Here is a 13,949-nt window from a genome sequence, read left to right on the forward strand (position 1 = left end):
CTGTTTATGGAAGGGATCACAGTTACTTGTTAATTGTGGGAATCGAAAAAGGAGGCTAAAAACAAGCAGGACAGTCGCACCTGAGGTGGAAGTTCCACTCACCAGGATCTCATCAGGCACGGCATACTTGGCAATCTTGGTAGCCACTGCTAACCGGAGCTCATTCACTACCACGTCAGAGTCACCTGCATTGTCTCTCAACACGATGAAGGCAAATGCGGCTGGAAGGAAAGCCAAGGTTTGGGACATGTCAGACTCCAAACTACCTTCTGAGGCAGAGTGCTGTACACAAATCACTCTAAATCCAAATGGTGCCCTTGTTGGGCACCAGATGTTGGTGCCCTTGTACCAGCTGGTTTCTTTAGTGGCAGCCCTAAAGATGCATTATCGTTTTCATCAAACCGGAAGCGATTCTAACAGCTCCTCTGAATATCCCAGGTGGGCGAGCATGTGTGGTCAAGAGCTTGGCACTGCACCTATGGTCTTGACCAGCTGTGCATGTGACCTTGGACGTGGGACTTAACCTCTCTAACTGTCCCCGAACCTGTGAAATAGCCCAGAATGTGGGCTGATGGGAGACTTACTAAGAGCTCCCATGAGACAGTGCATGGGGACATGGCACGTGGCACTAACCTTGTGGGCACGTGTCCAACATGGTAAGCACTGGCCACAGTGGCCATTTAAATTTAAGTTGAGTTAAAAATGCCATTCCTCAGTTGCATGAGCCACGTGTAGCTAGTGGCTGCTGTACTGGAGGGCAGAGAAGGACAGTTCTATCACAGCAGGGGCTCTGAGGGCAGTGCTGGCTGACCCCTGTTTTAGCACAGACACTGTGTTTTGTTTGTTGATATCCTACCATGTTCCAGAAAGGATTTACAGGCTGGCTGGCTGTTAATTTACAGACCTGGCTCCCACAGGTCTCTAAATACATTTCTTTTTCATCCACCTGGGATAATCTCGTTATGTGGTGTGACATAGGGATCTGATTTCATTTTCTTCTCCATATGAGCAGTCACTTGTCCCAGCACCATTTTGGACAGTCTGTCCCTTCCCCACTGACCTGCAGTGTCCTCCCTCACACATGAAGTTTCCATCTCTACAGCCCTCCTGTTGTTCACTAGCCTGTTTGTTCCTGCGTCAGTTCCACCCCATCTAATTCTCCCCTGGCACATATCACCTAACACGCTGGTAGTGTCCTCACTGATCATGTTATGGTTGATTGACTGTCTCTCCCCTCTGCTTCCTGACCCTCCAGCATGTCAGCTCTACGGAGCAGGGACTTTTGTCTGTTTCACTCACTGCTATGTCCCCAGCATCCAGAACTGTGCCTGGAACAGAGTAGGTGCTCAACAAGTGCTGCCTAACTGCATCAGTAGATGCCTGTTTCCTGAATAAGCTACAGTCTGTAAAGACCTAGAGCCTTTGCCTGAAGGCCCCCCCATTTCTACCTGGCAAACTCCTATTCATCCCTCAAGTCCCAGTTCAACTGCCTTACACTCTGTGTTCAGCTACCTTTTCTGACTCTGTCCATGAATTGAGCTGTGGCACTTGCTGTGTGTAAATGGTTGTTGGTCCCCCCTAGTGGAGTGCCCACTCCACTAGGTTGTGAGATCTTTGAGGGAAAGAGCTGCATTTTTTCATCTTAGGAGTTGAGATGCCAGGCAGTCTAGGTCCATACACAGAGGCTCAGAGGAAGGGGGCAAAGCCAACACCTGAGCTGGCTGGGAAGGCCAACCGAGAGGTCTGCCGTGGGTCTAACCAAATTTAATTAAAGTGTAAAAACCACCAAAGCAACACATATTACCAAAAGTTAAAACACTGTAGAAGTATATAAAATAAAACTGCACCTCCCCTCCCTGCCTCTCTCCTTTCATCCCTCCCCTGAGAGGCAGTGTGGTATAATGGTTAGGAGGGACTGCTCTGGCTCCAAATCCTGGCTCTGCCACTTGCTAGCTGTGTGACCTTGGGCAAGCCACTTAACCACTCTGTGCTGAAGTTTTCTGCTTGTAAGCTGGGGAGCTGACAGTACCTGCCTCACGGCTGCATGTCAGGATTGAATGGCGACAGCGCCTGCACGGGGCCCACACTGAGCAGGTTCTCAGGGCTGCTGGCTGCTATCCCCAGACCCAAATTTTAAACTTAATTTCTAGGCATATACAACCACCTTTTAAACCCTACTGGGGTCACAATGGACATGCTGCCCTGCCGTGTTTCCCCCTCATCTCTAATTGGTGCCCTTCCCTGCCAGTCACTTGTATCTCTAATGAGATGAGACTGGAAGTGGGCCTGGATTGTTGAGTTCTGAGAGCAGAGATGCGTCAGGAAAGCCTCGACATGGGAGGAGGAGCCGGCTGAGAACCAGGAGGAGGTGCACAAGGCTGAGCTCAGGGACTGCTGAGACAGGCCAATGGCAGAGGCACAGCACATCGGTCAAATCAAGTGCAAACAAACAGAGTGGGGACAAATAAATACACGACAGCCTTTGCAGAGGGCTTCAGAGCTCACCAAGAACTGTTAATGGGTTGCTCTTGTATTAAAATGGATAGATGCTCAAGTTTGTTAGAAATCAGGAAAATGCATATCATCATACCCATGATATACAAATTCTCCCCCACCAGCCTGGCAGACATTAAGACCTGGCAATACTAGAGTTGCTTAGGATGCAGGGAAGAGGTGCTAAGAGCTGCTGATGTGAGCATGAAGTGGCCCAAGGCCTCTAAGAGTCCCACGTGAGGACCTGTTCCCATCTCTGGCCCCTTCCAATCTCTAACAGCTCTCCCACACATCCCAGTCTCCCGTTAACAAATGGACAACCCCCTCATGGGCACATCCTTCTCATGGCAACTGAAAATGCTTTTTTTAAAGCACTTAAATGTTAAATTTTACAGTGGGTCAATTTAGAGAAAATGAGTAAATAATGGAACACAAATAATGCCACACAAATGTGGCAGGAAGCCAAGTGACATTTGGGACACACTTTGACACAGGATGTCCCTGACAGCAGGAAGGAGAGCATGCAATCCCAGGCCATTCGGCTGGGCGTTAGAGGTCAGTCTGCCCAGCAGTGCAGCATAGGGTCAGCGAGTGTCTGGGTCACACCAGCCAGGCCAGTGTGGCCACTGTGCACCTGGCATTATAACACTCAGGTGATCCTGCCCCTTCCCGGACCCACCCGCTTAGAAACCAGCAGGCTTTGGAACAGTATGTCCTCAGTAAAGACTATTCTGCTCACTCATTCTGCGTTCCCCTGGCGTGTCGCTGTGCCGTGGGAACCACAGGTCAAATTCCTCCAAAAAGAGTCCCAGAGCAGCAAAAGAGCTGCTCCAGGGCATACTCCAATCTGCTGGCAGTGTGACGGCCGCAGAGTTGGCACCAGGTGCTGTGACCGAACACGTGCAAGGAGACACTGAGAGCAGGGCAGGGCATTTCATTATAGGTCCTCTGTAACAGGGCCACCAGAGGCACCTCAAGCTCAGCTGGGGGCCAAACAGGTCACGGCTGCTTGGGGATGAGTGTCCTTAAAGGACAGCAGAGCTAGGGCATTTCAGAAATCTGGCCCTAGTCTAACGTGTGCTGTTCAGCCTTCCCGCCCAAAACCTCCACTGGAAAGAGAAGAAAACCAACAGCTTGACCCGTAGAAACACCCTACCACCTGTCCATCCTCTGGAGTCTGTTATTTTTACAGAGGTGCCTTGAAGGGTGTAAGACCAGGAATTGGAGGAGTTCCTTATGTGGAGGCTCACCTTCTCCTTTGATGTCGTGGGGGTAGCCAATGACAGCGGTCTCTGGCACTGCGGGGTGGTTAGCCTGTGCATAACACAACGACAAGGCAAAATACGTGGGAGGTGAGACACCTGAGTCAGCATGCAAATTACCACTCCAATCTGAGGCCAGTACAGCCTTGTGGAGGCACAGGAGCAAAGGAGAAGGCCTAGCCTGTGCTCACCATCGCATCCTCGATCTCCGCGGTGCCCAGCCGGTGGCCACTGATGTTGATGACATCGTCCATCCGCCCTGTGATCTGGTAATAGCCGCCCTCGGTTCGGTGAGCCCCATCTCCAGTAAAGTAGTAGCCTGCACCACAGCAAGGGAATTCAGCACCAGTACCTTTGAACTAGGAGCCAGCAGGGCTCCCATTGTTCCATGAGAGATGCAACAGGACCCACGTCCTGACCTCACTCTACAGAAGAGAGCTCTGAAGCCCGTGCCCTGCTGATTTCCTGCCTGCTGGCCCTCCTTGCCACCCCTCTAGTTGGTGCTGTCTGGCTGTGTGCTAGTGAAAGGGCAGATGGCTTGGAGACAGCAGAATATGAGGACTCAAGACTGCATATGTCTGGGGAGCAGAAGATATACAAGGGACATGCTTGAGCTTCCCAAAAAGTGAGTCTCATTTACAAGCTTGAGATGATTGGTTCCAGCAGGCACACTGTAAATGAATTTACAACCCAATGACACAAAAGCAAACTGGGGGAAAAATCAGAAGTAAACCAGAAGAAAACTCGCAGCCATGACGACAGTCCTCCAAGGTGGTTTCCTCCCTCTTCTTTCCTAATAGCCTGAGGAGTGCACACCCCGGCAGGCCAGGTGCTAAGGGCTGTGCGAGCACTCCCACTGACCCCAGGGAGCTCCCTGAGGTGGGACTGTTCCCATTGCAGAGACAAGGAAAGTCACAGAGGTAAAGGGGAGGGGGCAGGAGTCAAACTCATCCTCCAAAGAGCCTATTCTCACGCGAGGCTGCCCTACACTCACGATCACCATGACCTCAGACGTTTCTCTGAGGCCGTTATTCCAGCAGGGTGCAAAAAGGCGTGACCTGATACCACTGCAGCTGGCTCACCTGGATAAGCCTTGAAGTAGGTGTCCAGGAATCTCTGGTGGTCTCCGTAGATGGTCCTGGCCATGCCCGGCCAGGCCTGGGAGAGGCACAGAGCCCCTGAGACATCGCCGCCCTCCACGACGTTCCCCTGCAGACCCGGGAGACGTGTGAGATGTGTGAGAGAACGGGCAGACCGAGAATCGAAAACTGGCAGTCAGCATCTTCTCCTAACTGCTTGGCCAGAGGCAGAAAAATGACGAGCGTGCCCCAAAAGGAACTGCCCAGAGCTTTCTCCTCTGCAAGGAACCCGCCCCCCGAGGGCTTCTGAGGAGGACCCTGAGCTCGCCCACATGGCAGTTTTATCCACTGTGTCTCTGAGAGGAGACTGCACAGTGACTGCTGCGTGAGGACGCCTGCCCTTCCACCCCTCCAGACCCTGGGCACGCACGACATGGGAGGGGGCAGAGGAGGCCAGGAGAGTGGAAAGGAGCACAGTAGCTCGGAAGGGCACACGCGGAGGAGGGAGATGCCTCTGCGAGGCCCTCACTCACCTGCTCATCCATGAGAACCGGGATGATGCCAAAAAAGGGCCTCATTGCCATGCCGGGGAGGATTTCTGCTCCTTCTTCTGAGGGCCGTGGCGCTATGCAGATGCCACCCGTTTCTGCAGGAAGGGGAAGAAACGCCAGGTGGGCCTAGGGACTAGTGACACATTTATCCAGACCATGCTGTCAGCAGGGCCGTGATGGACACACAGGTGCTCTCCCAGAGTGGGAGGTGGGTGGAACTGCCCCTGTGTGGGGCAAGGAAACAGGCAGGGACATAAGGACCTTTGTCTGAGGCAAAACCAGACTTGGGTTCTGGTCCCCTCCACTGTGGAAATGAGGGTGGGGCCTGAGGTGGGGGGTTCAGTCCCAGGAGCTGCAGTGCTCCCCAGCAGGGTGGCTGCTGGCTTCCCCTCATCCAAGGTCCCTGCCTGTCGAGCCTTCCTTCGGTGGAAAAGGGCAGAGCCCACCTACTTGCACAGGAAGATGGAAGAAAAGAATTGCTTCTGGGCCAGTACCCATTCCCCACAGACCAAACACTTCCCTCTATCAGCCTGCATGGAAATGCCTCATAAGACTCAGCTGTCGAGGATCTCTGTCCCGTGCCTTCCCGAATGGATGACAACTGAGCTATACGGAATGTCTCACTTTCTGGCTTCTTGAAGGATGAGACCTCAGAGAGCTACATTTACTACATCAGTGGTGGTCTCTTGCCCCAAACATCCAGTCAGAAACCCAAGAGAAGAGGGGGCAAATCAAAAGAAAATGGCACAAAAAAAATTCCTTTCCCACTAAAATTTAAATAAGACTCATGGTCTCCTAAACAGCAGACTCCATGCTCATCCAATGTGCCTGTGTTCACAAAGCAGCCCTACAAGGAAGGTGGACATTTAGCTCAGCACCAACTACACATCAGGCCTGGGGCAAGATGCATTAGTTGCATCATCTCATTCCATCCTCAGCCAGGGCCTGTAAGTGAGCACTCCCTTTTTACAAACAAGGAAACCGGGGCTCAGAGCAGTCATGACACATCCCAAGTCTTACACCTCTGAGCTTTCTCGCTCCAGACACTAGGTTTTCAGCAATCACATACGCTGAGGGGCAGTTGGATTGCATAGCCTCACACTTGATCCTCTGGAGTGGGCGCTTAGCTGCACCGTCTCAGTTCACTAACATGAGAGCACAGCTGTCACATGAGGTCCCACGGAGCCAGCCCCGCAGCCGCTTCTCCAGGCGTGCCCTGACCCCTCCTCCTCAGGGACGCTCTCACCTGTCTGCCACCAGGTGTCCACCAGCGTACATCTGCTGTCCCCCACCACATTGTGGAGCCACTCCCAGGCCTCGAGGTTGATTGGCTCTCCCACTGAAACCACACACGAGAGAAAAAAGATATTTCTAAACCTCAATAAACTGGAAACCAAAAGGAATAGATTTTTAAGGGGAAAACAGCTCTATAATTTTCCCGAAGGACATAAAAGAAGCCTTGAAAAAGCCATGAGATCCGTGGTGTTATGGCCATCAAAGAAATACAAATTACTATGAGGTACTTTCATCATTAGAGGATCAAAAATGAAAAAGTTGACAAGAATGTGGAGGAAACAGAATCTCACATACACAGTGGGAGCATAATTTGGTACAGAAATTTTGGGGAGCAATTTGGATGTCTTAATATTTAAAAGTGTATATACCCGATACAACTACTTTAGACAACTGTTTGGGATGGACTCGAAAGATATGTTTATCCTATTACTCAAAAATGTTACTCCTGGCGTATATCCCACAGAAATAAGTGCATGTTTCCACCAAAAGTAGACATGAACAAAGATGTTCACAGCAGCCAAAAACTAAAACTGTCTATCAAGAGTAGAATGGAGAAATAAATGGCAGTTCCTTCATGCAGTGGAATACCATACAGCATGAAAATGAGCAAACCGCTGCCACAGCCAATAGAGATGCACCTTAGAGTCACGGCCCAGCATGGGCAGAAGGCATGAGAGAGGCACATGCCGTACAAGCCCATGTATATGAAGTTCAGGAACAAGAAGATGAATCCATGGTGAGAGCAGTCAAACAGTGGTCAAGGTTATGGGTTACTGACGGGGAGTGGGTATAGGAGCCTTCTGGGGACTGGGAATTTCCATGGCTTGATCTGGGTGGTGGTTATATATTTGTATATACATATACACAGAAGTGCTTATGGCCTCTGACTCTGTAGCCTGACTTCTTCTCAGTGTCTACATGCTATGATCTGAATGTTTGTCTCTCCCCCAAATTCATATGTTGAAATCCTAACCCTCAAAGATGATGGTATTAGGAGGTGGGACCTCTGAGAGACAATTAGGTCATGAGAGTGGAGCCCTCAGGAATGGGATTAGTGTTCTTATAAAAGAGATCACAAAGGCTCTCTCGCCCCTTCCACCATGTGAGGACACAGTAAGAAGGCCCTATCTGTGAACCAAGAGGAGGCCCTCACCAGAACTCAACCATGCTGGCGCCTTGATCTTGGACTTCCCAGCCTCTACAGCTGTGAGAAATAAGTTCCAGTTGTTTATAAGCCACCCAGTCTGTGGTGTTGTGTTATAGCAGCCAGAACGGCTAAGACACTACCCTAATGAAACACCCATTCAGCCAGAATGCACCAGTTGAGATATACTTTTGCTAAAATGGTGTAATACTGGTTGCCTCTTGCTCAGGACCACCTACAATGCAGCAGCTAACCAAGGCCTGTCCTGGTAGGGCAGCTGGGTGTTGTGTGTCTCGCCCCTGCATTCACATACACCCCCAAGGAGGCAAAAAGATGCCACTGCAGCACTGGTTGATAGGCTGGGAAACTGCCAACAGCCCTAATATCCAACCACAGGGATGTGACTGCATGGACCACAGCAATCCCCACAGGAGGGTATGAGCAAGTTTTCAAACAACCGGGCAGAACCATGTGGAGAACTTTGCATACTGTTAAGTTAAAATCCACATTACAGGGGCTGGCCCGGTGGCGTAGTGGTTAAGTTCTCTACTTTGGCAGCCCGGGGTTCGCAGGTTCGGATCCTGGCAGTGGATCTACGCACTGCTTATCAAGCCGTGCTGTGGCAGGCATCCCACATATAAACTAGAGGAAGCTGGGCACAGGTGTTAGCCCAGGGCCAGTCTTCCTCAGCAAAAAGAGGAGGATTGGCAACAGATGTTAGCTCAGGGCTAATCTTCCTCACCAAAAGTAAATAAATAAACAGTACAGGATAATAGCACAGTGTGATGATGTTCATGTTAAAGAAATCGTCTCAGAACCAAGCTGTGTCTTTTGCACAGGAATTTAACTGCAAAGAAGACACCGGAAGGTGCACAAGCAACAGGGCCCCCTGGAGCACTGCTCACAGAGGACATCAGCTTTCATTTCCACGTTCCAATTTTTTCTTTTCACAACAAGAATATGTCTATGTGTTACTTGTGAAATGGAAAGTTTTTAAAATTTTTTTTTAAGAAATACAACTCGGGGTAAAACTCTTGAGTAAGCTAGATTCTTCTGACTGAGAAAATTAAATGAAGTCAACATGCCCAAAGCCTGGTGTGCTGTGAGGGCTAATCCAGCTGCCTCGAATGGGCCTGAGCTGTGGCACCGAAAGAGGAGACCAGCACCTTGCTGACTCTGGCCGAGGCATGAAGCACCCTGGGCCACAGCGCTGCTCTGTGCCCCAGCTGAGGAGTCGCCAGGTGCTTTTAACCTGCGTGTCAGCACTGTTTATCAATAATCTGGTCTCAGGGAAACCCATGCAGGGCTCTGCTGTTGGTGCTGATTACACGGCAGGAATATGCCCACAAGACCAGCAAAATACACAGAGCCCAGCTGAGCCTCTGTGTGGGCTCCCTGGTGCAGAGGTGTTCCATGCACATGGTGGTGGTGCCTGACCCAAGAGAGAAAGTGTATGTGGCCACAGCCCTTAGGAGCGAGGACCACAGGAGCCTGCACCGGGCCTCGGGGGACCCCTGGCTGAGAACTTTCAGCTGGGGCATGCACCCCACTCTAATGCAGCCACAGAGCACCTCCTTCTGACGTGCTCAGAGCGTGTGCCTTGTCATTTGGGTCTTCGTGAGTCTTCCTTAGTGACCGAATCCTGTGAGTGCACCTGGAAAATCAGACCTCACCTTTCACCCCTGTCCCTACCTCACTCCCTAGGCCCACTCAAGTGGCTTGCAGATGATACCTGCAGGATCTGAGCAAGTTTCTGTGGCCCTGGCCACCCCTCCACTTTTCTCAATCCCCAAGCGCTGCCTGGCCCAGAGGGCAGGGGCACATCACGGGTCCCCTGTGCTGTGGAGGGCAGGTCCTCTCCAACTACATGGGCTCCCAGTCAGGAACACACAGGCCTCACCCTCCAAGCTCCAACATGCCAAGAGAGGCATCTTAGACTCACCACCATCTAGAAAGGAGCCCAACACTCTTTCTGCTGACCCCACCTGGAAAATTCTCAGCCATCCAGACACAAACTAACCTAAACCACAAGGCAGGCCCTGAGTAGGGAGGAGCTGGGAGCAGGAAAATGTGTCTTTCCGGCAGGGGCCCAGGCCTGTCCTGGATAGGGAGGCAGCACTGTCCTCCAGAAGCCAGAGTCTCTGTTTGGAGCCCTCAGGACAGCATCTGGGCCTCCTGCTCCTGGGTCAGATGCTCAGCTTCACAATGAGCAGTCAACCCTCACCTGACCCTCTGCCTTTCCCTGTGTGTGGGCACAGGGGTACCGAGGACAGCTGTGACTGGGAGCTGCCCACCCAGCAAGATGGTCAGCACGAGAACAGATATCTGTGACTGGAGCACAGGCTCGTCGGAGAGCCCGAGGCCAGAGCAACCAAGGAAATCCACAGGGAGGAGAGGCACAGAGAAGGCCCTGAGGGACAGTCGGAATCCTGAGAGGCAGGGAGGCGGCAGCAGGGCACTGCAGGCAAGGGGAGCAGAGCGAACCAGGCTCTAGGACCTGTACCAGCGCTGCATGCCCACATCACCAAGGAACGCACGCACACTGTCACCGACCTCCCTTTTCCCTGGACGTGTTTGGCAGAAAGACACATCCCCAGTGCTACCTGCCCCACATGCTTCCTCCGTGAAAAAACACCAAGCAGAACCATGTATTCACCCAAGGAGCCTCCCCACCCTGTTCTCCCTACTGACCACACATGACAACACGTGTAGGGGCAGAAATTAAACACAGCAGGGGAAAGGAGAGAGAACAGGCCTGGGTACCTTCCACCTCCTGGTACTGTCTGAACTAACCCCACGTTACCCTATCATCATGTGACTTGGTGGCAGCTATCAAAATTACAAATGGAGATAACCTTTGATCTTGCGTCTTTCTGGTGGAAATGTCTACAGTAAGGGCAGCACACAAGGGCAGAATGACATTTATGACAGTACTTGGGCATATCGACACCCAGCCACAGGGGAGTGCACAGTGAACTACAACTGACTACTGCAGCGCAATCCTGGGCAGCCACTAAGGAATAGGGCTCCTTAAGGAGTTGGTAAGGACTCATAATAAAGACGAAGCACAGAACTCAGGCACAGAAAATGTCTGGAATATTGTGCCCCAGACGGTTAACACTGTGGGCTCTGGGGAGGGCCTTACAGGAGGGACCTCTGCTTTCTACTCAATGCATCTGGCATTGTTGGAATCACGAGAGACAGAGTTTTCATGATTAAAACTTTCTGAAGCCTGCATTGCTCTGACATGGCATGCACACCCTCTCCTGTGGCAGAGCAGGCTGCTCACCTGACCCCAGGGTCCGCAGGGAGGAGCGGTCGTACTTCCGCACCCAGGCATCGCCGTACTTCAGCAACAGCCGGACAGCCGTTGGGGCACCGTAGAACTGATTGATCTTTAACCTCTGTACTGTCTCCCAATACCGACCTATAAAAAGGCCCAAATTCCCTGTCAGTCTGAGAGCTCACCAGACATTATCTATTTTAAACCTATTTAGAGAGCAGTCAGCAGATGCTCTGTGCTGGATACATGCAAACAACTGCATGTGTTCATAAACCAGGATTCAACTTCCATCACTGAAAGGGGCAGGAGCCCTCTGGGACAGGATTCCCTGTGGCAGTCATCTCCCAGCACACCCCATCTGTGGCTGGCCCATTTGGAAACAGCCTTCACCTGGCTCCAGACGGCTGCATCCACATGGTGTATCCCACATGATATAGCGAGAAATCAGTTCAAAGGGCTAGTACTGTGATCTTAAAAATAACCTGTGTGGCCTTAACATAGAACTTTTATTCAGTCACACTTAAATGGTCTCTAAAGTGGTGACTGGACAGCGGCGGCCACCACTGCATGACCCCAGGGAGCAGGGCAACTGCCTAGCACACACCTGATTTCCCATAAACCCCACAACTCACCACCATCCCTTCTACACATGGGAAGCTGAGCTCTGAGTGGCTGAAGTGACGTGCCTAAGATCACACCTAAGACATGGCTCTTAATCCCCTAGCTATGCCTCCTATACATTCTTCCTAGGGTGCAGTCCTCTCGGGAGGCTGGAGAGGAGCAAGGCGAGGTGACAAGCTCCATGGTCATAACTGGCAGCGCTGTGGGATGCTTGGGCAAGAGCCTTCTGGCAGAGCCACCACTATTCAATTACATTAAAACAAATACTTGGGGACACTGTGCTGCATGGGAGGAAGATGCCAAGGTGAGCAAGACATGGCCACGTCCTTGAAGCGATCTCAATTCATGGAGATGGCTCCAGGCCACACACGTTTTCTGACAGAATGGCCCTGAAAGCACAGGTGGCAGGGCCAAGGAAAGCCCCCTCCATCTGGGGAGACCTGGGGAGGCTGGCAGCTGGCCTGGGCTTTGAGGAAGGGCTGGATCTGGTCAGGTGGCCAGGGAAGTGAGAGGGACAGTGCTGAGGAGACAGCCGAAGGCAGGCAGCTACATTAGAGAGACGGAAACACTGGAGTGGGTGGTTCTGAGATGGCTTCCAGCACCAAATTGGACCCCCTTCTATTGCGCACCTGGCTTCAGCCCACTTGGCAGGGTGCAAGACCCAGCAGCTATGCCACGGGACCACAAGAACCACAGCCAGGTCAGAGCACAGGCCTCCACTCTACCCTCCTATGAACCTTCGTCCTTCCTCACGCTCCCTCCTGGGGACCCTGTTTGGGTCCCCAGTCCTCACCAGCATCAGGGTAAACCGGGGTGCTCTCAAAAAGGACGCTGGTCGCTCCATTGCAGAGGGGCCCGTACACTACGTAGCTGTGTCCTGTGATCCAGCCGATGTCGGCCACACAGCCAAAGATGTCGCCTGGCCGGTAATCAAACACAAGCTGCAGAAACAGGAGGAGAGGCCATCAGGAGCCTGTTGCCCCACGTTCCCACGTGTCACTAAGAGTGATCTATAATTGCGAGACGCAGACGCTCAATCGCCACTGAGAGCAGGATGAGTAAGTGCACCGCGGTGGCTTCCTGCAACCTCAGCAGTGAAAACATGAGTTACAGATACACGCAACAACAGGCTGACTCTCGCAGTCGAGAGTGTATATGGCATGAGCCCCAACCAGACAAAGCCGATTTGTGTGCCAGGGGCTTCGCTAGTGCCAGCCTGCTGGGGGACTGCCTGTGAGGGGCACACCAGGGCCTTCAGAAGCTGGAAATACCCCATATCCTGATATGGTTGGTGGCCACACAAGTACCCACAGGTGAAACTTCATCTAGTTGTATGTTTAAAATATGAGCATATTTCTGCATTATGCCACAATTTTTAAAATCTCTTAAAAACTACAAAAAATAAAAGCTAGAAAGACCAAGAAATGCCTCAAGCAAGATCAGCTTCTAAGAATCTGAGAGGAGGCTTCTTTCCTGCGTTCTTGCCAAAGGGTCCAACCTGAGCTTGACCCCTTCTCTGGATCCAACTGCCCCTTTGCAGGAAACACAGAGGACAGAGGGGCAGACAGCTGGGCGCTACAAAACACAAAGTTTAAGGAAATGGAGGGGATGGGGGGAAGCCTATAGGTTAAAAAAAGGGCTTAAAAGACCCCCTTTTAACATATCCAAAAAATGTCAGTAGACAAGAGTAAACTACGGTATCCAAGGATACACGTTTGGGTGACAGAAAAAGGAAAACACAAGGCAGTGAGGCTCTAAAAGCCAGGAGTGGGGGTGGGGCTGTGGTTGGAGGGGCCATGGAGGGGCTTCTGTGAGGCTGGCAACATTCCATTTCCTAACTGAAGTAGGGTTTTCCTTATAATAACTCATTAAGCCACACATTTGATTTGGGTGGTTTTCTGTATCTGTGTTCTATTTTGCAATAAACAGATTTTTAAAAAATTCTTTGGATGAGTGGCCCCAATCTTCTGCTGCCAGACACAAGCACAGAGATTCTCCAGGAGTTGCCAGATGGCACAGTGGTGGTCTCTAGATGGCCATGTCCCCAAGGTAGAGAGAGGATTCTTTCAAGGAAGACGGCACTTTCCCTGCACTGGTAAGGCAGGACACCCACATCCCAAAGCCCCACAGCATTCAGAAACAGAAAGAATTTTTAATACAACTCGGACCCAGATTGCCAGGTCTTTCCCGGGGCTGGCGATTTCTCTCCCTGCAGTTCTT

General features: G+C 51.5%; 1 protein-coding gene across 1 annotated transcript in view; it reads right to left on the reverse strand.

Annotated features, from left to right (window-relative positions):
- Nucleotides 1–13,949, reverse strand: part of ACSS1 (acyl-CoA synthetase short chain family member 1) — a 54,098-nt gene that overhangs the window by 2,778 nt on the left and 37,371 nt on the right. Inside the window, exons 6-13 of the mRNA XM_004441954.3 lie at nt 12,523–12,670; nt 11,115–11,252; nt 6,632–6,724; nt 5,368–5,480; nt 4,838–4,964; nt 3,947–4,074; nt 3,744–3,807; nt 103–221 (exon numbers count right to left, since the gene is read on the reverse strand). Of these exons, the coding sequence (XP_004442011.2) occupies nt 103–221; nt 3,744–3,807; nt 3,947–4,074; nt 4,838–4,964; nt 5,368–5,480; nt 6,632–6,724; nt 11,115–11,252; nt 12,523–12,670 (930 nt within the window). The remainder of the gene's footprint in view (nt 1–102; nt 222–3,743; nt 3,808–3,946; nt 4,075–4,837; nt 4,965–5,367; nt 5,481–6,631; nt 6,725–11,114; nt 11,253–12,522; nt 12,671–13,949) is intronic.

Source organism: Ceratotherium simum, chromosome 21 (genome assembly GCF_057802395.1).
Source record: "Ceratotherium simum simum isolate JZ-2026a chromosome 21, ASM5780239v1, whole genome shotgun sequence".
NCBI classification, from domain to species: domain Eukaryota; kingdom Metazoa; phylum Chordata; class Mammalia; order Perissodactyla; family Rhinocerotidae; genus Ceratotherium; species Ceratotherium simum.